We start from the raw sequence: 25,430 nt of genomic DNA, 5'->3' as shown, positions 1-25,430 counted from the left end.
GGGATAGCGTCTCCTGTGGCCACTCGGCCTGGATCGTCTTTTAGTATGAATATGCATTTCCCCGGAAATGTCATATCCAGGCACTTCACTTCGGCGTAGAGACACCCCACCACTGGGATCTCCAACCCGTTGGCAGCGAAGAGAGTGATCCAGTTGGAGGGGGTCAACCGCGACCGCGGGAAGTGTCTGCGGAAGTGGCTTTCGGTCATGGTGGTGACTTCGGCGCCGGTGTCGAAGAGGCAGCAGGTCTCGACCCCGTCAATCTGGACGTCTAAGGTGAGACATTCCCCCATGTCTTGCGTCTTAGTGCCCCCTGCGGCCGAGTCGGCGACTCCGGTTACGACGCCGTTGACTGCCCTTCGGGATCCGGGTCGGTCCCCTGACGAGCCCGGAACTTCGGGGGTGGGGGCAGGGGCTGGGTGGGGCTCGCTGGCGTGGCGGGGGCACTCCCTGCTGATGTGGCCCGGCTGATTGCAGGCATAGCAAATCAACCTGCCCTCTTCGTCCCGGCGGGGCAGTTCCCGCTTAGCGGCGGGCGCGTCGTCTCTGCGTCGCCGTCCGGGGCCGCCTCTCTGGGTCGCGTCCCGCGTCTGTTGGACGGCCTGGAAGAGTTGCTCCTGACGTGCGTCCAGCCGCTCTTGCCCTGCGAAGAGCCGCTTAAAAGCTCCCTGTATTGCGTCTCCGCTCATCGGGGCCTCTCGTCCTTCTGCGGCTGCGGCGTGGACCAGGGCCTGGGCGCCACCCCTATTGGGGGGCAGGACCATCTCCTCCTCCGACCAGTCTATCGCCGCCATCATCAATTCGAGAAACGTCTGCTCTCCGTTCTCTTTTATGGACTTCTTCATCTCCCGTCGCAGCATCCCATCCTTCAGGCCTACCACAAACTGCTCCTGCAGCCGGGCGGCAGGATCCGCGACTCGTTGGGGTTCCCGGCCCTGTATGCGACGCATCTGTTCCTGTAGATCATACGCAAACTCCCTCACGGTCTCGCCATCTCTTTGTCGGCGGTCGAGGAACTCTCTCAGGCGTTCACTGACCGAGGTCTTGTCTCCGTACGTCTCCTGCAGCACCCGGAACACGGCGTCCGGCTCCGGGGCGGTCCCTTCTAGCACGAAGCGCACTGTCCGTTTAGCCGCGCCCTTTAGATGCTGCTGTACGAACTCCGCCTGTTCGTCACCGGGCACTCTGCTGCTCCGAAAATGCACCTTCATGTCTCGGATCCAGTCGTCCACCAGCGGCTCTCCTCTCTCTTTCCCCCCTCCAAATTCGCTGCACTTCCGCTCTCGTTGGACGTACACCACTGGGAGGGGCGCTGGAGGAAGCTGTTGGATCATGGCTTGGGCCAAGGCACGCGACTCTCTGTGCCTGGCCTGCTCCAGTTGTTCGTGTTGGTGGTCTAGGGCTTCCGCCTGGTCTTGGAGTTGACCCTTTAGGAACTCCACTTCGGCGGTCAAGGTCTGCACCGTCTCGGCTCCCCCCTCTTCCTCTTTGAGCGGGGGCGGCGAGTCACCTCCTTGCGTCACCCGGGACGGCCCGGCTTTGGCATCGGGCTTCGGGTTGTCGTTGTCCGACATCTCAGGTCTCTGGGTCGTCACTTACAAGGGAGTGGAGTAGGATGTTGATCCTGTTCGTGACGCCAAATGTAGCAGGGTGGATTATCCCTGCTTCGTGGGAACTGTGGGGTGCGGTCAATAGGTAGCGAGACACAGTAGCACCCTGGCCAGCTGCACCTCCGTCTTTGGGGTCCGGAGCGTCAACTGGAGGCTGGTAGTGGGGGTGAATGAGGCCCAGGGTTTACAAACCTGGTCCGGTACTCTGGTCTTCCTCCCTCTCTCTGGAGTAGTCCGCAGTACTCCCCAACACACCCTCACCCTCCACAGTTGCCCCTTTTCCCTCCCACACCTACTGACCGGATGGTAGAGAAATAACTGGGTTCCCCCCGCAAGCAGTACCCTCCCTTATGTGAGACGACCAGAACCCTTACAATGGAAATGGTAGACTAGCAAGGGGTTACGATTACATATATTACCCGTAGCAAAGGGTTAGGGTTAGGGTTAGAAATAATGAAAGACACACACAGTGCTCCCGCTCTGGATGACTGTATTGTAACTCAGCCTGGTTACAACAAAGCTACGGCTGGTGATTACTGCACCATGGGTATCCATACAATAATTACTGGCATGAATTATTAGCATAAGTCAATTACAGTATCACACACAGGCACCAAGTGCTCTCAGGTACCCAGACTAAACGCTGCCCACGTCTGGGCGGACCACAGTATTCACCTTCTTTAAGGAATTACACTCTTACTGTCCCCGGTTGAGAATATGGGGAAGGAAGGGGGAAGCATAGGGAAGAGAATAAAGGGATTCACAGAACGGGAATTATTTAGGAAATACACACCTTATCACGCTCAAAGAAAAGGAATAAAATAAAAGAGTGAGCCCACAAAATACCTTGCAAAAGTCCTATGCTAATACCGGTATATATTGTCTGGGGTACCCCTATTGAACTGTGGTTAACAACGTTAACTTCGCCCGCGGGCAGCACCACACTGTATACTGTATATGGAGTCGGGAGCATCAATGCTCGTTTGTACTCATCCGAAATGGCCGCCTCGTCACTCCACTGTTGTCCGGGAGGCAAGATGGCGTCGAACACTCGCGCCGCAGGGGCTAGCAGGCGGAGCTATAGCAGAGAGGCAGTGCTGGCTGAGCTGGTGCTGGGCGAACTCTGCTGGTGGTAAAGAACTCCCCGTGTCCTGCAGGCAGCCTGGAGCAGGTGTGCTGCTGCTCTCCGGTGCAGACAGCTGTTGACGCCCGGGCAGACTGCTTGGATGTCCCGTACGTCTCTGGCACGCAGACTATACCGTCACTGTAACTAGGTATAACACGAGCAATGCTACTGTGATCCTTAGCCGCACGCTACTTATACCGCTCACTGTAACTAGGTATAACTCGACTCTTAGTGCCCGACTCTGCACTTAATGTTCATAATATCATAACACTGGTACTGCTAGGATATCATCTCCACTAGCCAGTACTTCCTATCACCCGTCTCTGTTCCACGGGGCACTCCGGCATAAACGTCAGCAACGGGGCTGTCTAGAGCTCCCCCGTTAGACGTGACTTCTCGTGGTCAAGTTCACTGCCGAGAAGAGAACGACTTCCGCTGCACTCCTCTCTTTATCATCTCTCAGCTCTCTCCGCCACTCTCTGCCTGCTACTGCCCCCTGCTGGTCCCGCCTGCCAGTCACACGGGGAGACGCACTGTAAAATATGAATCAATACTGTCATTTATGATCCGTATTCACATGCTCTTGGGACGGGGATGTTTGTGTCATTGTTCGTGTGAATCAATGACACTAGTTAGAATGTCTTTGTGTACAAAAAGGGATATAAACACAGTCAGCAGTTCTGAATAATATACCATATTTTCCAGACTGCTACATATGATTTTCTTTTTACCATATCAATATGTGGTATATAATTATTCACATACATTCTTGAAGAGTTTGTTCTACAAAGATGTTGTTCTCATACAGCAGCAAGACAATTATTACAAAGCATTCCTGCAATTGATTGTTGACTCCACAAATGTGTGAGTTGACAACTTGATGAAAGATCTACTCAATATTTCCAAAGATGTTCAAGACCTAAAATCTAGTCTGCAGTTCTCCCAGACAAATGTGGATGATTTGAAGTCTGCTAAACAAGATGATTTGAATAAATTGCAAAAGATATCAAATAACATCGCCACAATGCAATCTGAAAGGGTCAGTCGTTCCTCAAAAACAGATTACCTTGACAACCAGTCTAGGCGCAACAATCTTGTTTTTGATGCTTACCAGATGATAAATCTGAAACTCGGAATGACTCAGAAAAAAGGTCAGGAAAGTACTTACTGACCATCTCAAAATAAATTATACTCAAATCGAATTTGAACGTGCCCATAAAACGGGGATGTATGACGCATCGGGTCTACAGAATTCTTGTTTATGGCACTGAAAGTGTTAAGAAGGACAAGGACCCAAATGACTGTGGTAGCTACAGGCCCCTAAGTCTCCTATACGCTGACCTCAAAATATTTGCCAAAGTCCTGGCCTGTCGTCTACAAAAATATATGACAGAGCTAGTACACTGTGACCAAACCGGCTTTATTCGGGGGCGCTTAGCTGCGGATAACCTTAGAAGATTGTTGCATATAATCGACACTAGTAAAGATGATAAAACACCAGCCACAGTCCTATCTTTGTATGCCATGAAGGCCTTCGATAGACTGGAGTGGTCATACCTATGGGCGGTACTGGAGGCTATGGGACTGGGAAAGGAGTTTATTCATATGATTAAAGTACTCTACGCCACTCCATCAGCAATGATAATGACTGGCAAGATCTGCTCCCATCTCTTCTCAGTCTCGAGGTCTTCTAGTCAGGGTTGTCCTTTGAGCCCCAGGCTTTTCCCGCTATCCCTGGAACCACTAGCTCAATTCATAAGACGAACAGAGGAAATTGTCCCTATAACAATCAAAGATACCCCTCACAAAATTGCTCTTTATGCGGACGATTTACTGATCTTTATGCAGGACCCCTCCCATAGTTGAACATTTCAAATACCTCTGCATCGTAATTTTTCCCACCCTAAATCAGACTGTTAGACACAATTATACAGGCACGTACAACAAAATACTTCAGGATCTCAATAGGTGGTTGAGCCTCCCCAACTCGCTACAATCCCGTGCATTGATTATCAAAATGAACGTATTACCCAGAGTAAACTTTATTAGCTCAATGCTCCCCTTACCCCCCCCCCAATCGACTACTGGCGCAAGCTACAATCTACAATATTTAAATTAATTTGGAACAACAAGCGGCAGAGAATCAATAGAACCACCACTCAGCGCAGGAAACAGGATGGGGGTCTAGCAATCCCAGATTTTTTATTATATTTCTGGTCCTTCTCACTGATGCCCCTGATTAACTGGTTTGACCCCGAGGTTGCCGTGTCGTGGCGCGCCTTGGAGGAAGCAAAAGTCTCTCCACTTAGACTACAAGATGTAATATATTCCAACACCTCGATTTGAAAATGCCAATTATGATTTGGTCCTATCATCTCCCATGTGATTCAGACATGGCGTAACACACAGAGATCTTGTACCATCAAATGCCTGTGGCACCTCGACTCCCCAATATTGCATAGCCAACAATTACTTATTGGGCATAAACCCATTAACAACTCTCAATGGGAGAGGAAAGGAATCCACACTCTGGGGGATGTTTATGATCCCACCTGAAGAAGTCCACCATTATCCCTGTACCCAAAAAATCCACGCCTGCTTGCCTCAGCGACTGTCGCCCCGTAGCTCTCACCTCCATAGCCATGAAGTGCTTTGAGAAGCTTGTGAAGGGCTACATCTGTTCCTCCCTCCCCATCAACCTGGACCCCCTGCAATTTGCATATCGCCCCAACAGGTCCACGGAGGACGCCATAGCCCATATGCTGCACACAGCAGCATCACACCTGGACAAGAGGCAGGGGAACTATGTGAGAATGCTATTCATCGACTACAGCTCAGCATTCAATATCATAGTCCCCTCCAAACTCGTAGCCAAGCTCAGTGACCTGGGCTTGAACTATGACCTCTGCCAGTGGGTCTTGGACTTCCTGACGGGAAGAACCCAGGTGGTGAGAGCAGGCAACTGCACCTCCTCATCCATCACGCTCAACATAGGGGCCCCCCAGGGCTGTGTTCTGAGTCCCCTCCTCTACTCACTGTACACACATGACTGTGTGGCACATCGGAACAACAACACAATCATCAAATTAGCTGACGACACAGTAGTGGTGGGCCTGATCTCTACAAATGATGAGAGGGCCTACCTGGAAGAGGTAGAGGATCTGGTGTGGTGGTGTCAGGAGAACTGCCTCTCCCTGAACGTCAGCAAAACAAAAGAGATGATTATGGACTTTAGGAGGTCGGGGTCAGGGACTACAGCCCCCTCAGCATCGACAGGGCACCGGTCGAGAGAGTGAACAGTTTTAAGTACCTCGGAGTCCACATATCTGAGGACTTGACATGGACCACGCACATTGACAGTGTAGTCAAGAAGGCACGGCAACGCCTCTACTTCCTTAGGCGTCTAACAAAGTTCAAAGTGAGTCAGAAGATCCTTAAGAACTTCTACTCATGCACAATAGAGAGCATCCTGACTGGCAATATCACCTCCTGGTTTGGGAATAGCACCGCACAAGACCGTAGCAGACTACAGAGAGTGGCCCGTTCAGCCGAACGCACAATTGGAGGTGGGCTTCCCACTCTCCAAGACATTTACAACATGCGTTGCAGGAGTAAGGGTAAGAGAATAATCAAAGACTCTAGTCACCCAACAACTGCCTCTTTGAACTGCTGCGGTCAGGCAAGCGATACCGGAGTCTCATGGCCAGTACAGAGAGACTCAGAAGGAGCTTCTATCCCCAGGCCATCAGGATGCTCAATGACAATAACACTATGTAACAAACCATCAAATACACTCACTGTAGGACCCACTTTACCCACTTTAGACACTTTAACACACTTTATATTTATTGGTAAAGAGATTTGCACTACAACTCATACCTCATTGCACCTTACCCTAAGTTGTACCTCATCCCATTTCTGCATAGTACTGTATATTGTATTGTAACTCAGTTAAACAATTTTTCTACTCTGTATTGTATGTATATATGTATATTGAACACTTTTGTTTACACTTGTTTACGTACTTTTGACTTTATATTTTATACTTTATCTATTTTATATCTAGCGCACTCGCAGGAGCAAAACAGAAAAAGCATTTCATATAAAAGTATTCTGTATTTTTGTATGACAACTAATAAAGAAACTTGAACTTGAAACTTGATAGAACCGGCCTTCACACGTTTCAAGACCTGAGAGAGTTTTATGACGTTCCCGGTGCCTCCTTTTTCTTTTATTTACAACTGAGGGCGGCGCTCAGGGCACATGGGGTCCCGTGGGGTCAGCCACTACATCGACACCCCTTTTATAGACTCGTCGGAGACAGAACAACCTCAAGGGGCTTTGTTTCAGACTTTTATCCACTCTTACTCTAGTCGACATACAAGAACCTCCCCTTAGATACAATTTGGCGGGAAGACATTCTAGAACTGGACCCTGAGTTTGATTGGGGCGATGTCTGGACTAATATTACACTGGCCTCCCGTAACCCCAATCATCAACAAGTACACTTTAACTATATTCATAGAACATATCTCATCCCTAGGAAACTGTGTATAGTGGGTCTTGTGGCTGACTCCCGGAGCACCCTGTGCACTTTGGGGGCCACTGGCACTTATATGCACATGTTCTGCGAATGCCCACCGGTCGCTCGAGTTTGGAAGACCATAACTGCTAAGTTTTCGGACATATGTCATTTGACAATACCACTATCAGCAACGAAACTACTACTGAAGGATATCTCTCAGCTGCCGGCTCCTATACAGCAAAAAAGACTAGTTTTAGCAGGACTTACAGCAGCCAAAACATTTATAGCCATGAGATGGAAACAACCCGACAAACGTACAATAATTAATTGGGCTTTAACATTCTTAGATGAAATTTATTTAAAGATCTTCATAGCTCGGGTAATTGGACTCAAATAATCTAATATTAGGTTGTGGACATCGGCAGCTGAGAGAATAAAATCCATGATCTAGCAGCAAGCGAGGTCGGAGTGTTCAGTCCTGAGAGTCCTTTTTATTTATTTCTATTTCTATTTGATTGGGGTGGATGTTTTGGGCCCCTAATGTTGTGGGTTTGGTAGTCGCGGTCTCGGGCTGGTGGGGGCCCCTGGTTCAGGTTCTTGGGAAGTCAGAGTTTCTGATTCTCTGGGATGCCGGATTCGGGGTCCTCATGGGTCCTCAAACGCAGAACAGGACGAGGAGAAGGCAATAGGCAATAGCGAGACACGGAGGCAGGGGTGAATGTCAAAGTATAATGCTTTACTTTGAGCACAAAATAAAGGGCACAGCAAATGGCCGGCAGAGGGCAAACTACAAAAACAAAGAATAATCTCATAAATGAGAGCAAGTCCCAAAAGCACAAAGAAAATCACTGCAAGGCAGGCAAGGAAAAATATGAACAAACGGACTACAAATAAAACCCTAACACAAACTTTACACGAAAACATAGAATGGTGGAACAAACAATTAACACTAGGAAACACTTACTACAAAATACTGGAAGGAGTCACAGGATCACAGGAATAGAGTAACTAACAGAACAAGACAGCAACATGAACACCAAACACGAGCAGGGATCTCATACAATGAACCGACAAGGGGAGGTTGGCAAACGAGGCAGATATACACACACTAATTGACACAAGAGGGTAATTGGGAACGAGACACACCTGAGAGGGAAAGCAGAACTAACACACAGGGGTACAGGAAAACACAAGGCCAAACACACTGGGGAATAAACTAGACTAGAACACAATACAACACAGAACAGGAGGAAACACTATAGACTAAGGCAGGGGAAACAATGCAGACAACAGAATTACAGGCAAACACTAAGGAGGAAAACAAGGTAGAAAAGATATTGAGCCAGGCTGAAACTAAGGCCCTGTTTAGACGGAAACGCTAGCAGGTGAATCCGCAAAAATATTTTTTCGGATGTGCCTTTCGTTTATACGGAAACGGCGTTTTTACGGGGTGAAACCGCAAAAAAGTGAGACTACCTTCCAGGGTGGAATTCCTAGAAACGATAAACCTTTGCGCTATCATCTAAACTGTCAAACCGTATAAAACGATGACGAAAGGGTTGTCAAGGTTCTCGTCGCGCGTACTGCTTACATCACAGGCATGCGCCAGTAGCCTAGAAGCGTAAACAAAGCATGTCTGATTCTATCCATGGCGATCACCTGAAGGCTACATTGGCAGTACTTTTAAATACACAAGAATCTGTCCCGCGGCTATCACAACTATTAGTGACTGGACCCACTGTCTGTGAGTGACTCTGCTTTGGTCCAATCACATTCCCCACCCACAGTCTGCGAATCAGAGGCAGAGTAGGGCAGGTCTTCACAGCACGTCATGTGACATATGCGCCAATCGTGTGACAGCGGGGCTCCGTCGTTTCGAGTCGTTACAGTCTCGTCTGCACGCAGAATTCCATCCCAAAACACTAGTCTAAACGCAAAATTAAAAGTGAGACTGCAAGACGACTTTTGCGGTTTCTGTTCAGACTCTCTCCGTCTAAACATGGCCTAAGACATGAGACAAGAGTTCAAGAACCACCACCGCTCTGCCACAGGATGGCGCCAGAGTATTGTTCATGAGTGGAGGAATCTTGTTCAAGAGTGGAGGGAGTCCATGGAGGAGTATGTGCAAAGGTGGGGGTTGTTGAGGAGTACAGACAGGAGTAAGTAAGTAAGTAAAGTTTATTTATATGGGGAGTGTCCTAGAACAGGTGGACCCTTACAGCTTTAACTTTTTTTTCTTTTCCTTTATATATTTGATTTATATTACAACACTTTGACTTGGTTTGATTTGATTTAATTTAGTTGTCTTGTCTTGTCATTATCATTATCGTTATCGTTGTTGTTGTTGTTGTTGTTGTTGTTGTTGTTGTTGTTGTTGTTGTTGTTGTTGTTGTTGTTGTTGTTGTTGTTGTTGTTGTTGTTGTTGTTACTGTCCTGTGATGTATTGTTTCATGTAAAATAAAGAAGAATTTGATAAAAAAATTTAAAGAAAGGGGTAGGGTTGGGTACCCAACTCGGTATGTTTAAGAGTACAGACAGAATTATGTTGGTACTACCGAGTACCGATTCACACTAGATCAATCTGTGACAGATTCCGGTACCTTGAGAGCAGAGTTAAAGAAAACTGCTCTGAAAAAGTAACCAAAGGGCCTACATACTCATATTTCAAAACTCAATTTCCATGTTTAGTATACGAGTGTAATAATTTATAATTTTTATATTTAAATATTTTAAACCATACATGATAAATGTATACATAATCGTGCAAAAAAAGTAAAAGGTTGTAGCGACAGTTTGTTTGGGGAGAGGGAGGTAGGGAGGGGTTTTATTTATAATTGTATTTAACAATAAATAACCAAATGTTCAAAATAAATAATGTTGAAATTGAGAATTCCAGGTACTGGTGCCGGTACCGGTATTGGTTCAAATGTGAATGGTAACCAATCCTAGAAAGGGGGCGTGACTAAAATACGCGTGGCGCGTTATTTTTTTCCGTAGCCGCATTTTGCGGAGACGCTCTCTGATTGGCCACTGACTGACGCTCTCTGACTGGCCACTGACATGTGCGCCCAATCGCGTGACGAGCTGTGTCTTTGCCCATTTCCGGGTCTAACAGCCTGCAAACTACCTAACGCCTAGTTTATCACTGGTTAAGCTTAGGCGACTCTTTCGAAGTTGGTTAAGGTTAGAGTTTGGAATCAGGGCTGGTGTTCTATCGCCCTGCTCTAAGACAAACTCTAACCTTAACCAACTTCGAAAGAGTGCCTAAGCTTAACCGGTGTAGAAACAGGCGTCACACGATTGGGCGCACATGTCACATGAAGTGGCCAATCAGAGAGCGTCTCCGCAAAATGCGGCTACGGAAAGAAATTACGCAGGCGTGGCTGGATTATGGGTGTATGTGAGTATGTGCGTGTGTGCATGTATGTATGGGTGTTTGTGTAGCGATAGTTGCCTATACTTACAGGCAGCACGCCCTAAACCAATTTATCAAGTATTATCATTGCGTGGCAAAGTGCGAGTGAGGGGCGGGGGGTGCTGCCGGGCAGGGAGGGGTTAAGTGGCTGAAATGAGAAGCAAGGGGTCATCAATCACACTGTTTGTCTTGGGTTGGGGCAAGAATGCTAAGGTCGTGTGGAAGGTAAGTGTGCAACAGATTTTTAAGTATTTCATTATTATTATTATTATTATTTAGATATATTGTGATATATGTGTCTGTCCCTCTTAAAGATTTATTTGAATACATTTGTATTTATATTTTTTTTATAATTCCCACACTATGCACCAAAACCTTCCAAAGTAATTGCACAATATGAATTGCTAAACATTGTGTCAATGTTTGCAGCAGTGGCAAATCAACAGCATGGGAAATCTTTGCTAAAAATCCTTTCAGAAAATGTAATGTGAAAATGTGTTGCTCAAACTTGTCATGACATTGTTGCAACCCCCCCCCCCCCCCCCAGGCATAGACACAAAACTCTATTACTCTATTATTATTACAATTCTATCATCATCTCTTCTATCATCCTGCCTGCACATCCCTTCCCCCCTGCTACGACACCTGCATTTCCTCAAGGGGATCAAATAGAGGCACACTTGATGTGACTTGACTGAAAAGGGGCTAATGGTTATCTTAATCTGTATCTGCAGCGCACAATACCTGAGTGTACCACCGACCACAGACACACGAGACAGGTACAGACAGGCGGAGAGGAATCCAGACATATGGAAAGGTGGGGGTGGCCGAAAAATAAGTCAAATTATAGCATTCCTGTCGTGCCCCGTCTAGGAGATACTCAACATAACATAATGTGGAGCCTCCACTCTCAAAGATCCACCAACACCCAAGTAAAGGGCCAAAACAATTACAATTTATTACAATGCCATAAGAATGAAAATGAAAAGGGGAAGCTTCGGAGGGGACGAGGCCAAAATGACAAACAAACGAACTAACTTTTATATTATCTAATTAAAAAAAGCGATGATGAAAATGAAATACCTGACTCCTTACTTTCCTCAGTGTGTTTTTCTCCCCTTACACTCTAAAGAAACTTACCACAGAAATACTGTGTTTACCATATCATTTCTATAGTGATTGACTATAGTATTTCCTATAGTAATACTTTACTCTTTGTATGAGAATCCATCTGAAAAGAGATAATCCCTCACATATATGCAAACTATGCCTCTGTGTCTCGTGAAGGAAAACATGAAATGTTTTAGACAGAAAGGCAACAGACAAGGAAGCTACAAAACACTGAACAGTGTGTTCCACTGCCAATGTCATTGTGCAACAGTATACTCAAGATCCCGTCTCGGATAGGTATGTATAGGTCATTGTTAAATCTCTCTCTCTCTCTCTCTCTCTCTCTCTCTCTCTCTCTCTCTCTCTCTCTCTCTCTCTCTCTCTCTCTCTCTCTCTCTCTCTCTCTCTCTCTCTCTCTCTCTCTCTCTCTCTCTCTCTCTCTGGTGTTTATGTTGTCCTAAGGTATTGCCTCCGGGCGGTGGGGGCAGGACGTTGGAAACCCACAGCACCCCTCCCTCACTTTGTAGTGGCATAAAAGAAGCCGTATCCTGACGGTTCCTCATTCATTTCTCTCCCGGCAGAGCAGACAGACCCCGCGCTCCTCCACCATGTCTTTCTACTCTCAGCAAAGGGTCCACTCTGGGGGAAACCGAGCCCCCATGAGGGCCGGCAGCGTGTACGGCGGGGCGGGGGGCTCCGGCGTCCGCATCTCCAGCTCCTCCGCCCCCAGGTCCTTCTCCTCCGGGGTCGGCGGTGGCGGCAGGTTCGGCGGTGGTGGCGGTGGTGGCGGGTTCGGTGGTGGTGGTGGCGGGTTCGGCGGTGGTGGTGGCGGCGGCGGGTTCGGTGGTGGCGGCGGCGGGTTCCAACTGAGCGACGCCTGCACGGACATCAACGAGAACAAGAAGGCCACCATGCAGAACCTGAACGACCGCCTCGCCAGCTACCTGGACAAGGTGCGCACCCTGGAGCTGGCCAACGCCGAGCTGGAGCTGAAGATCAAGCAGTTCCTGGAGAGCAAGACGTCGCCCAAGGCCAGAGAGTACGGTGCCTTCCACGCCGCCATCTCTGCCCTCCAGGACCAGGTGAGGCCCCGGGGGGGGGGGGGGTCACAGGGGTCGCTTTCACACGTCAGGCTTTCTCCCCGAGTTATCATGTTACAAGAGAACAAAGGCTTCTAACAGAGGGAACAACAATTGAATATGACGAAGATGTTATTCTGTGACAATTTCAATAGGACATTGATGTTTGAAGGTTGTAGTGAAAATGGTGTCCCGTCAAGGGCCTGGCCATGCACACAATGCGTTTCACTGGGGAATAACCTTTTTGTTAATAATGATCTGTCATATTCAGTAACATAATATCCCAGTGCAAAATTGAGAATGACTTCATAGTAAAAACAATTAGATGCTATTGTCCCTCTGGGCTTGTTGCCGGTGGAGCCACACCCAAAGCAAACTCTGTTGAGGCAACAAGCCTGGCAGCCATGGTTTAGCTTAATGTAGACACGCTCATGCAAGAAAAACATTATGAGAGGGACATTTGGTTAATCTTTGCATATCTTTTTTTTTTTTTTTTTATCTTTCAATCAACTGTGCAGCTCCAGTTCCATTACACATGCCATCTTATCTAAAACACTGAGTGATCCCTTTTGTCTGCTTCTTTCAGATCCTCGATGCCACTCGTTACAACGGAGGGATCTACCTGGCTGTCGACAACTCTAAGCTGGCCGCTGATGACTTCAAAGTCAAGTGAGTGATCTACTCTGCAGTCGATACCACGGCTATTGAAAACCCTGTTATCACACACAACCACGCCTCAATAGAATTCAACGCTGGCGACTAAAGCCATTTCACAGCCTGCACGTCCCTACTAACAGTTAGTTGGGAATTAGACAATGAAAGAAGACCAAAATATTTAACTTAACATGTGTGTTGGATAAAAACAGCATGAGAGAAATTTGCAGTTTTACATAAATCTTTTTTTATTGACATTATAACAACTTAAAGATACAGTACAATGGCATTTTAATTTAGTCCTAAATTGCTTATTGTGGACTGTTAATTTCACGAGTGTAATGTTTCCTGCTTCGGATGTAATATTTGATTTGTTATAAGTGGTTTAGACTCTAGATACTATAGATGTTATAGAAGTCTCAGTAGGCTGACGGGGCGTGGCCTTCTGTTGTCTAGACACTATAGGGAGGTGTAGTGGTTATGTCATTGCTGTTTCTGGCCGGTCCACCATCTTGAAAACGCAATGTATTTTCCCATTGCATATTTCTAAATTGTCTCATTTAAAACAAATAAAGCATGAACATTTGCACCTTTCTGTGCATATTCATCCACAATCTATAGCTCAACATGAAAATATTCGCAATTAATCGTTTTTCTTTTTTCTTTCAACCAAAAATGCTTAAAAAATAATGTTAGTGTAGGGCGGCTGATTGGCGCAGTGGGCAAGGCGCTCGCCACTAACGCAGGAGACGCTGGGTTCGAGCCCAGCTCTCGGCGTTGCTACCGGCTGGCCGGTCGTTCATACTAACACAATTGGCAAGTGTTAGAGGGTGGGAAAGCTGGTGGGTGGGGATTGGACGTTGTGGACAGCGACTCCTACAGGTCGGTTTGGTGATGCCGGTGCGGCGGAAGCAGGATGTAGCGGGGGCAGCGTGAGCCTCCCACGCGTTACTCCTCGCCACTGAGAGTTCGAGCTGCTGCGGTGAAAAGATGCGACAGGCTGCCTCCTCGTGTACCGGAGGGGACACGTGATGCAAGGCTTCTGTCCTCACTACAACCGACCAGTGGGAGGCATAGTCTAGCAACGTTCAAGACAGGGGAGGGAAGAATTGGATCATACGAAATTGGGATGGGAAAAAAATAGAAAATGGGGAGAAAAAGTGGATAAAAAAATAATAATAATGTTAGTGATAGAAGGGAACAAATTTTGTGCAAAAATGGAAAGCTTTTCAATGTTCATGAGGCAGAATTGTTACAATAGCCGATAATCCATTTTCCCAATGATAAATCCCTATACGGGTGGACCTCGCGGGCGGTCCAAAGTGACGTCAGACTACACCTTCCTATATAGATGCTTAACTCTCAGTAGGCTGAGGGGGTGTGGTCTTCTGTTCACTACACACTAGAGATGCTTGACTGAATCAAAGTAACAGAATAATTACTGTATATTATGTAATATCTTCAAGGAAGCAGATCTGAAATGGTTTGATTGTGTTGATATCCAGGGGGATATAGATCAAAGGACATTTTCACAACAACAACAACAGTTTTTTTTTTTTTTTTTTTTTTATCTTTTTCCCCCTCCATTTTCCTCCGATTTTTCTCCCATCCCAATGTTAGTCGTATGCCAATTCCCAGTCCCTTCCTGGTCGCTGCGCACTTACCCCCCACAGTCAGATCATCTGGGAGAGTGGAGGCTACCACGTGCTTCCTCCGACACACGTCCAGCCAATCACCGCTTCTTTTCACCTGGCAGCGCGGATTCTCATCGAGAGGGCGTAGCGTGTGGGAGGACCACACTATCCCCCTCAAGTCCTATCCGTGCTTAGCAGGCGCCCCGACCGAACTGTAGGAGTCGCTGTTTACAACGACCCGGACCCACCCCGCCAGCTTCTCCCACCCTCTAATACAGCCAATTGTATTAGTGCAGACGGCCAGCCAAGCTGGTGACAACCCCGGAGCTGTGAGCTGGATTCGAACAGCTCCGGGGTTGGTGACGAACGCAATCTCCGCTCGGCCACCTAACCACTGCACAACAACAACAGTTCTAACTTTTTGTTGCACTGAATCTTTAAATATATCAGGTTTCTAACTGTAAAACCGTAATGCTCCAACTGATACCAAACACACATCATTGCACAGCAATCCTGTAGGATAATTGTCTAAAAGAAAAGGGGTTTGGATTCCTTTCCACAGCCAGCATCTTGAAACAAAGTGAAAGGTACCCTTCGATTTGATAATGGGGAAATTCAAGATATAGTCAGTTGTCAGATATCATTCAAGGTGCTCATTGATGCCTGTGATGTAAAGCTGGCAGGAGAGAGAGCTGTAAAATAAATAACATCTAAAACTCTATCTTTCTGTAGGCATGACAACGAGCTGGCGATGCGCCAGGGGGTGGAGGCCGACATCGCTGGTCTGAGGAGGCTTCTGGATGAGCTGACCATGGGAAGATCCGACCTGGAGATGCAGATCGAGGCGCTGAGAGATGAGCTCATTCAGCTCAAGAAGAACCACGAGGAGGTGGGTTATGGACTGACGGTCTCATATTAGTCTACTCTACTGCATGTGGTGATTAAAATCATAAGAACCCAAACTTAATTAGTTACCTTCAAGGAACACTGATGGTACTGATGCCACTTTGAGTGATGATGTCACGAAGGAGAACAAAACTACAGATAGAGGGAACAAGAAAAAGAAAAGATAAGACATGATACTCAATATGATATCAATTAATGTCTACAGGGCTTACAATTTACAATTTAGTCATTTAGCTGAGGCTTTTATCCAAAACGACTTACAGATTGTGAACAACATGTCACCAGGAGGGGTACATCTCTGGCAGCTAAGGGTCAGTGGCGTTGTTCGTCAAATAGTATTGAGCTTGAGTGTTACACTCTGAGTGCATAGTAGTGTAGACACAGGGCCGCCTGGGAGAAATGCAAGGATATATTTAAATATATATATATATATATATACCACTGAAAAACTGTAACGTGAGAAAAGCAATACAGGTTCTGACACCAGGCCATACACCGTTAGCTACTACACTACTACAACAGCTAGTCGGCCAGTTTGGCTCCAGAGAGAGAGAGAGAGAGAGAGATCCACGGCGGGAATAGAATAGAGGGCATTAAAAACTCACCAAACGTCCAAGAGGATGGAGACAACTGCGTGGAGTTGACGAAGTTCATCTGCCGAACGACCATCATCTTCATCTTGGCTGCACGCGCTGTCTCTAGGTTAGCTAACGCTAGTTAGCATTTAGCTAAGCTAGCTACTAGCCGACATCATCATGGCTATATCCCGACTGAACCACACTTAATATTATAACGTAGCTAAAGCTAACTAGCTGTCCCTGTCTTTAACCGGGATGGCTAGCCTGACTGAACTGTCTAACATGCAACAACTTTCATCTTCAGTCCATCTGCGGACGATGTCCTCTTCATCTTGGCTGGCATCCAATGCTGCACGCGCGAAATAGTCAGACGCTAGTGATGGGTCGGTCATGAGCGACTCGTTCATAAGAGCCGATTCATTGCCGTGAGCGTGAGTCGAATCGCTCACGTCTGGCAATGAGTCGTTTCACACCCCCCCCCCCCCCCCCCCCCCCCCCCCCCCCGGCACGCACACAGACGCACACAATGAACTCAACAGATGCTACCTGGCTGTAACCCCTCCCCTCATTGAAACCAATTCTGCTGCCTGCAGAGCCTCAGAGCCAGGAACGTGTCTAATGTGAAATATATAAGCATATAAGCAAAACTAGATTTTAGGTCTGTGATGAAAAAGGGCCTCGCGGGAAGGGGGGCCTCGCAAAAAAAAAAATAAAAAAAAAAAAAAAATTGTGCGAGGCCCCCCTTCCCGCGAGGCCCTGTGCGACCGCACTGCTCGCACACCCCCTGAAGCGGCCCTGTGTAGACACATTAGCATGATGAGGTAGTAGTATAACATTTACATCTCTGTGTATAAGAATAGTAGCATAGTATATTAACTATGTATAGTATTAACACCAACCACCAGCCAAACGCTGGTCAAATTGTCTGTTAATTCTACTAGACAGTTTGGCAGGTAACCAGATATTCTTAATTTATTTACTTAACATAATTTTCTTGCTGTGAAATTCAGAAATTCCTGAGAAGTTTTCTATGTTGAATCTACTGTGGCCAGTGGACACAGAGATGTGCAGTTACCTGGTCTTGAACATCCCCAATGTGTGTTTGCTTGTGCAGGACCTGCTGGCCATGCGCACCCAGATGGGCGGCCAGGTCCACGTGGAGGTGGACGCTGCCCCTCAGCAGGACCTCACTGTCGTCATGGCTGGAATCAGAGAACACTACGAGACCATCGCCACCAAGAACCGCCGGGACCTGGAGGTCTGGTTCCAGGCCAAGGTATAAGGCTGGAGCTTTCTCCTATTAAATCAGGCTCATTAGACGTATATTACATGTGTCTACTATTGCACATTATTACATGTTTATTACACGGTTACGTCACACATCTTGGCTTGTTTCATGGACAACGTAAGCCTTATTATACACTTATTAAGTATAGCCAAAGCTATGGAACACCCTACCTATGGACATTAGGGGGGGCTAGCTCACTAAATATGAACTCATTACGTCCACACTGTGAATATTGTTCTGTAAATGAGAACTATTTTATTGCACTGTTTTTAATCTATTTTGTGCAAATTCTATGTCTATTTTTATGTTTTCACTTCATGCATTGCTTTTATTCTGTCAATGTTATGCAAATGTTATACCTACATTCATGTCTATTTTACTGCTGTGAAGCACTTTGTGCTGAAATTCTTGTATGAAAGGTGCCATACAAGACATACATGTATTATCATTCTCATTATAATTTCTTATGATGTTATTCGCTGTTATTAAGCGTCCGTTTACTCGACTGCTTCTAACGTCTTCCGTTGTAGTGATTTATTTTGTCTTCTTCTTCCCGGTTCGTCGTGTTTTTTCACAGTCAGACGATCTGAACAAGGAAGTCGCTGTGAGCACGGAAACCCTCAACACCTCCCGCTCCGAAGTCACCGAGGTGAAACGCACCCTACAGAGTCTGGAGATCGAGCTCCAAGCCCAGCTCAGCATGGTGGGTAAACCAGTCCTGTCTGCTTCTGTTTAAAAAAAATTATACTTAATTTTTTTATGTTTTGTTTTATTTGTCACGTATAAAGTACATGTACATTATAGTGAAATGCTTGGTTCTGTATGAGCCCCTGAGAATGTGCTTCATACAGTAATAATAAGTTAAAAGTAAGTAAAGTCAAATAAAGTCCTCCCACTATACAAAACATACAATATACAAACCAAAGTACAAAATATACAATAAACAAACCAAAGCACAACCTAAAGTACAAAATTAGGTTGTACTTTAGTTTGTATACCGTACAGTGGGAGGACCTCACCTTTTCTTTAAAACATTTTTTTTCTTAGCTTCACACAGAAAAAATAACAATTACAATCCTGAACATGTAAAATATTCTGTGCTTTTGCATTTTAACCCCCCCTTCCTGCAATATCCCAACAATTACAGTGCTGAGCATTTAAATATCATGCAGTTCTACATTTTAACCGACCCATCCACCCCCAATTTCCCACCCACCTTACCCGGGGTCTCATTCACACACATACATACCAAGACAGGGAGAGGGGAAGATGGAAGGAAAGAATAAATAAATAAGGATAGAAAAAAGTTAAACAAATAAAAAGTAAAACATTTAAATAAAATTTGCTTCTGGTTTATTAGTCACATCCTGCCATTTACAGTCGAGGAGTGAAGTTCTTGTTCTTTGGCTCCTAGGCCTCCTAGCAGCAACATCCACACATATAATAACAAATAAGAATAGTGAATATATCAGATGTAAAATTATACATGTACTGTGTGCAAATCAGTAGCAGGGACATGAAATTGAAATGAAATGAATTGAAAATGGGGGACCCTGATGTAAACAAGACAAACGTCTTTCTCTGGTCTGCATCCCCTTAACAATTGTGTGTATTGAGCCGTACTGTATTGTACCCATTCTGCAATCTGTTAAATAAAGTTTTCATTCATTCATTCATTGAGCTATAAAGTAGCACTGCATGTTCTTTCCTCAGTAATTTCATTAAATGCAATTTCAAACCTTTATTTCAACTCGTGAGACACTGAGGTCACCCTCATTTACAGCGATGACAAGCTTACAAAACAAAGACACAGTTTATCAGCAAATTCATACATATAGGCACAACAAATAAGAATAAACAATAAAGATCAGCTAAGACAGTTACAAGTCAACACACAGTGGTGGTCTGAGATCATACTTTTAAATGCAGCAAGAGAAGGAAGAAGCTTCACAGTCAGTTGGACGGTATTCCAGGTGTTGTGGAAGCATCAAAGGAGAAATAAGTTTGACCTAGTTCAGAACAAACTGGAGGAACCCTAAGAACCAACCAGTCACAGGTCATTAGTGCTATTTGTTCATGAGTCTGACTGCCTGGGGAGAGCACTGTGCGCTAGGGCTGACCTTTGTTTTTTTTTTTGGAATTCGAAGCGTCGGGGCCGAGATTCGATTTTAATTCGAAGCTTCGAAATAAAATAAAAAATAAATTTAATAAAATATATATTTTTTTATTAATATTATTTTTTTTATGTTGTGGGACTTGTAAAGCACTTTGTTCAACTTTGTCAGTGCTGTAAAGTTTAAACCTTTTTAAATCTTAGACAAACAAAACACTTTGCTTTCATGAAATATTGTAAGCCGTCATTTGAGGCTTTATAAAAGCAGCACAATGAACACAAATCTGTCAGTGCCGAGTCCGACCTCATCTTAAATAACAAACAGCATTGCTTGTTGTAGTTAACAAAGAGAGGCAGAGTTGATTTAGCAAAAAAAAAATATATATATATATATATATATATATATATTCATATATATATATTTTTTTTATAATCGAATTCTACTTTCATATTCAAATCCCATGCCCATCGAACAAAGCTTTGAAGCTTCGAAGTATTTAAGACAGCCCTACTGTGCGCTGATGCGTCCAGTCAGGATGCTCTCTGCCGTGCCTCTGAAGACCCCTAGAATAGGTCTCATGTTGATGAGGCACAGGTACAACTTCATTCAAAACTCTCCGTCTTGAGTTGATGAGCGTAGCCCAAAACAAACCTGACATTTTCACATCTGTTTTCTCAAGTTCTTGCCTCCAAAACATAAATAATGTGCCCTTTCCACAGCAGCCATTTACGTTGTATGCAAATGTGTAACGATAGATCATTCTATATCCATGGTTACACCTTTGTTTACCCATCTATGACAAGTCAAAATGGCTCCTGTGAAAAGGGCTTGTCAGCGGACACACTATATAAATAAGGAGAGCGAGTTTTGAACGGAGAACCCTGTAACACTAAAGATGGCGGCAACAATGAAAATATAAACAAAACAAACCCATTAACACTTTGATCGCCGGGGTTAAATTCATAATTTACCATCCCTCGCCAGCCCTATTTAACATGGAGAAGTTCCCCTTCTTTGCAGGGCTATAACTTTTTAAATTATATTGCTAAATGGACATTACTATGGCCCATTCAACGTCCTATATCTATTGTTCAGGGTGTAGCAACGTTATACTTTTTCATTCACATATTCATACTAAAATACGGTCTAAAGTATAAGTATGTTTTTATCGTTTTCTGCAGCTTTCTCCAGAACTTGATTTATAGCCCCAAATGCATTATATTGATGATCAAATACAGTTTGATAGGAATCTGTGCGAGATAAAAAATTTCAACTGGACGTGCTTCTAGGAGTTACTAAGTATGATCTGATGTTGACCGGATGGGCGGGGGGTCGTTTATAATTCCGTGGGCAACGTTATATCATTCATCTAGTGTGGGTGATATGATCATTAGAGCAGTTAGTAAAGAACACGTTGAAAAATAATGCTGGATCTTACCGTATCTTCCTCGCGCCGTTGGACGATGAGCGTGGAACTGAAATATTCCTATTATGGGATGTAGAAATACCCGATCCATTTCCAGGTTGTATAATAATATATACGTCCAAATCATGTTGTTTATCGAGTTATTTGCAACCGATCGACATCCAGTGTGTCAAGATGGAGTCCTGCTAACCATAGCGAGTGCCCGGACGAAATATGGGTGAGCACCACTTCATCCGCATCACTTCCTGTTTGGGCGATCGGCCACCAGATGGCGCTCTTGAACCGTTGGAGAGTTGAGAGGGGCTCACCAGTACATATAATGTCTCCGGGGGAGAAATATGATTTCGATCACAGATTTTTGAAATATTGATATCAAAGACGCTGTCCAGCGTCTTCGGCAGAATAAGCATGGCGGGGAAAGACGCTGCACAGCGTCTTCGGCGATTAAAGTGTTAATAGAAAATAATTAAATGTGATGTGAATTTATGTTGCATTTTGAAGTGAAATGTGAGTTTTAAAGATGTGTAAAATCAATAACGATCTCTGCCAAAATCCTGGGGCTCACATGGCAAGTGGTTACCAAGGTAACTAAGGACACTGGACGGCGCATGTGTAGAATGTCTCGTTAGTCTTGTCAGTCGCCGTTATCAAGATGACGGCAGAATGAACCGACTTCTCTTTAGACAGACTTTGTTATCGGGTCAAAAGACCTGTAATAATCATGTCTCCTTCCTGTCGTCCATACAGAAAGGTTCTCTGGAGTCCACCCTGGCTGACACCCAGAACAGGTACTCCAGCATGCTGACAGGCTACCAGAGGCAGGTGCTGAGCCTGGAGGAACAGCTGGGTCTGCTCCGAGCGGACCTGGAGCGCCAGGGGCAGGAGTACCAGATGCTGCTGGACATGAAGACCAGGCTGGAGATGGAGATCGCAGAGTACAGAAGACTGCTGGATGGAGAACTTTACCCAACGTGCGTCTCTTGATCTTTTTGTTGAGATTTGAATTTCCGCTTATGTGGAATATACGCAGTGAAGAATGCCAGGCGATTGAAGGCTTTGAAAACAAATAATAAGACCATAACATGGATCCTGTACTGGACTGAGAGCCAGTGAAGGGAAGCTAACACTGGGGTGATGTGGTCTCTATTTTTTTTTAGTGCTAGTCAGAATTCTGGCTGCAGACAGGATATGGATAAGTGGTATCAGACATATTAGTTTATAAGCTTACATCATAATATTGAGTGTGTCTGTTGTTTTTGTGTCCCCGCAGTCCCAGTGCCAAGAGTCAGACCACCAGCACGACCCGCAAGGTGGTGATCGTGACTCAGGAGCTGGTGGACGGTGAGGTGGTCAGCACAGAGACCGACACCATTGATGACTGAAGCCCACTGGAGAGAGTGAAGAAACATCCACAGCAACCAAAACCCCTGCCCTTTCATACATGCTGCCAACCGTTCTCAGAAATCACTGAAAAATAAAGGGCTTCTGATGAACTGAGACAAATCACTTTGTTTTCCATGGTCATTGTGTCTGTGATAGACCAGTTTTCTATAAAACCACGGTGGAATTACTGTTAGTGATTGATGTCCTTCCAATAGCCCACATGTTAGTGGTCGACCGATATGTGATATGGCCTATGCTGATATTTAGAGAGTAGGGTGGTGCCGACGACCAATATATTTTCTTTGCATCTGATCAAATACAACAATTTAATAATAACAAATTCAATTTTACATCTACATTTACATATTTACAGTGGCTCTGCAGGTAGAGCAGTCGTCAAAGTGTCCTTGAGCAATACGCTTAACCCCTAACTGCTCCCGATGAGCAGGTTGGCACCTTGCATGGTTGCCTCTGCCGTCGGTGTGTGAATGTGTGAGTGAATGGGAAAATGGGAGGAACAAATTGTAAAGCGTTTTGGATAGAAGCGCTATATAAAATGCACCATTTACAATTTAGCTGACACTTTTATCCAATGTGGAGAGTTTGTTCCACCATTGTGGAGCCAGGACTGAGAATAGCCTGCTTCTCTTTGATGACCCTCCAGGATCTCAGAAAGGAGTGGCTCTCAGGTGACCAGAAGATGTAGAGTGGAGGGGTCTTGAGGGTGTGTAGTTAGAGACCAGACAGTCAGGCTGAGATCCGCTCAGAGATTTGGATAGCTGAGGGAGGAAAGGAGAGGAAGACTTCAGTGTCATCGGCATAGCAATGATATGAGAAGGCATGAAATGTGATAATGTTAACCAGAGACTTGGGGCTAGATCCACAAAGAATGGATTGCACGGTGCTAGTTGCACCCTACTTACAATTAATTTGGACTGATTGAAACTTTTAACAGATTGTAGAATGGGGACAATACAGTACAGCTCAATACACACAATTGTTAAGGGGATGCAGACCAGATAAAGACTTTCGTCTTGTTTACACCAGGGTCCCCCATTTTCAATTCATAATGAATTGTAAGTAGGGTGCAACTAGCACGGTGCAATCCATTCTTTGTGGATCTAGCCCTTAAGTGTAGAGAGAGAAGAGGAGTGGTCCAAGGACCGAGCCCTGGGGGACACACGTCTATAGGGGACGGGGAGCCGCCAGGGTGCTTCTCCATACTTGGTAGGAGCAGTCGTCGACTGCTACTAGCCCCAACAAATGGGGGAACAAAGGGGAACCCTGGACACATATAAGTGACCCAGTGTCACAGTAACACAAGAAAAAAAATATATAGGTATGGTTGGCAAACTGGGAAAAACCACCCAGCAACACAATACACACGCCACACGTTGCCACAGGCTTTTTACCAACGCATGTGAACCTCACGTTCACATACTCACTTCCACACCACAGTGGAACAAGGCCAACACAATAATGAGACTATTCTCAACAATGGCAAAAGACGCTCCATGTGGTTGCAGTCCTCCAGGCTTTATCCACCCGCCCCTTAATGAGTGATTGTCCTCAGCTGTAGTCATCATTGGGCACTCTGCAGTCTCTACAGGAAAGGGCGGACGGTACCTGAGGAGGGGGGAAACACAAGAGGGAATTATTACCCGGTGACACCACACACCATACACAAATACCTATACTAACCTGATGTTTACATGGTGTTACAAATACAATAATAATGGTAATGACCAACCCACCTACGTCACAGTGCTAATGAAATAGAGTTACAGACAGTGGCGGCTGGTCCATAGAGGGCGCTAGGGCGCCTGGTGGAAAGAAGAATAAAGAATAATGAAATGGTTTTGGATTTTTCTATAACAGTCGATTTCGACGGCTAAAAATAAAAAAATCTTTTAAAAATAAATAATAATTACTCATTTTAAGTATGTTTGTGTTTAAAATGCACAATAACATGTAATATATCAAATATAAATCGCTGTTTGTGCGTCCTATTCATCCCCCCTCTTTCTTATCGGGCCCTAGAAATCAGCGCCAGCGTCAGTGCGCAATTTCACAGGGCAACACAATGAACCTAGCAACTAAATTTAGCAACACAATGAACCTAGCAACAACATTTGATCCAATCAGCGTCTTCAAATATGATGGCTGAGGGTGCTTTTCTCTAGCGCCAGAAGTAGAGTATATTCACTCTATTGGCTGAGCGTGGCATTCGTGTGACATCACGTCCCATCCACCAGGAAATCCCATTGTGGCGGACTGGCCATCGGGACGTTCGGGACGAATCCCGATGGGCCGGGACCAAAGTGGGCTGGTCCAAAAAAAAAAAAAAAAAAAAAAAAAATTATACTTTTTTTTTTTTTTTTTTTTTTTTTTTTTTTTTACTTTTTTTTTTTTGGGCCAGTGTGTGGGCCACTAATGTGGGCCGATGTGTGGGCCAGTGTGTGGGCCAGTGTGTGAGTCGGTGTGTGGGCCACTAATGTGGGCCAGTGTGTGGGCCGGTGTGTGGGCCAGTATGTGGGCCGGTGTGTGGGCCGGTGTGTGGGCCAGTATGTGGGCCAGTGTGT

General features: G+C 45.4%; 1 protein-coding gene across 1 annotated transcript in view; it reads left to right on the top strand.

The window, feature by feature from the left end:
- Positions 1 to 10,857: 10,857 nt before the first annotated feature.
- LOC311240677 (uncharacterized protein) overlaps positions 10,858 to 25,430 on the top strand; it is a gene marked incomplete at its 3' end in the record, with an annotated part of 46,886 nt that continues 32,313 nt past the window's right edge. The window contains exons 1-9 of the mRNA XM_084329250.1: positions 10,858 to 10,901; positions 11,411 to 11,493; positions 12,249 to 12,868; positions 13,452 to 13,534; positions 15,886 to 16,042; positions 17,752 to 17,913; positions 18,503 to 18,628; positions 22,213 to 22,436; positions 22,736 to 22,806. Of these exons, the coding sequence (XP_084185376.1) occupies positions 12,395 to 12,868; positions 13,452 to 13,534; positions 15,886 to 16,042; positions 17,752 to 17,913; positions 18,503 to 18,628; positions 22,213 to 22,436; positions 22,736 to 22,806 (1,297 nt within the window). The 5' untranslated portion in view covers positions 10,858 to 10,901; positions 11,411 to 11,493; positions 12,249 to 12,394. The remainder of the gene's footprint in view (positions 10,902 to 11,410; positions 11,494 to 12,248; positions 12,869 to 13,451; positions 13,535 to 15,885; positions 16,043 to 17,751; positions 17,914 to 18,502; positions 18,629 to 22,212; positions 22,437 to 22,735; positions 22,807 to 25,430) is intronic.

The sequence above is a fragment of the Notolepis coatsorum genome (assembly GCF_963971535.1).
Source record: "Notolepis coatsorum genome assembly, chromosome: 14".
Classification (NCBI taxonomy): Eukaryota; Metazoa; Chordata; class Actinopteri; order Aulopiformes; family Paralepididae; genus Notolepis; species Notolepis coatsorum.
The sequence above is the reverse complement of the archived record's forward strand: the minus strand, read 5'-3'. Positions and strand labels throughout refer to the sequence as shown.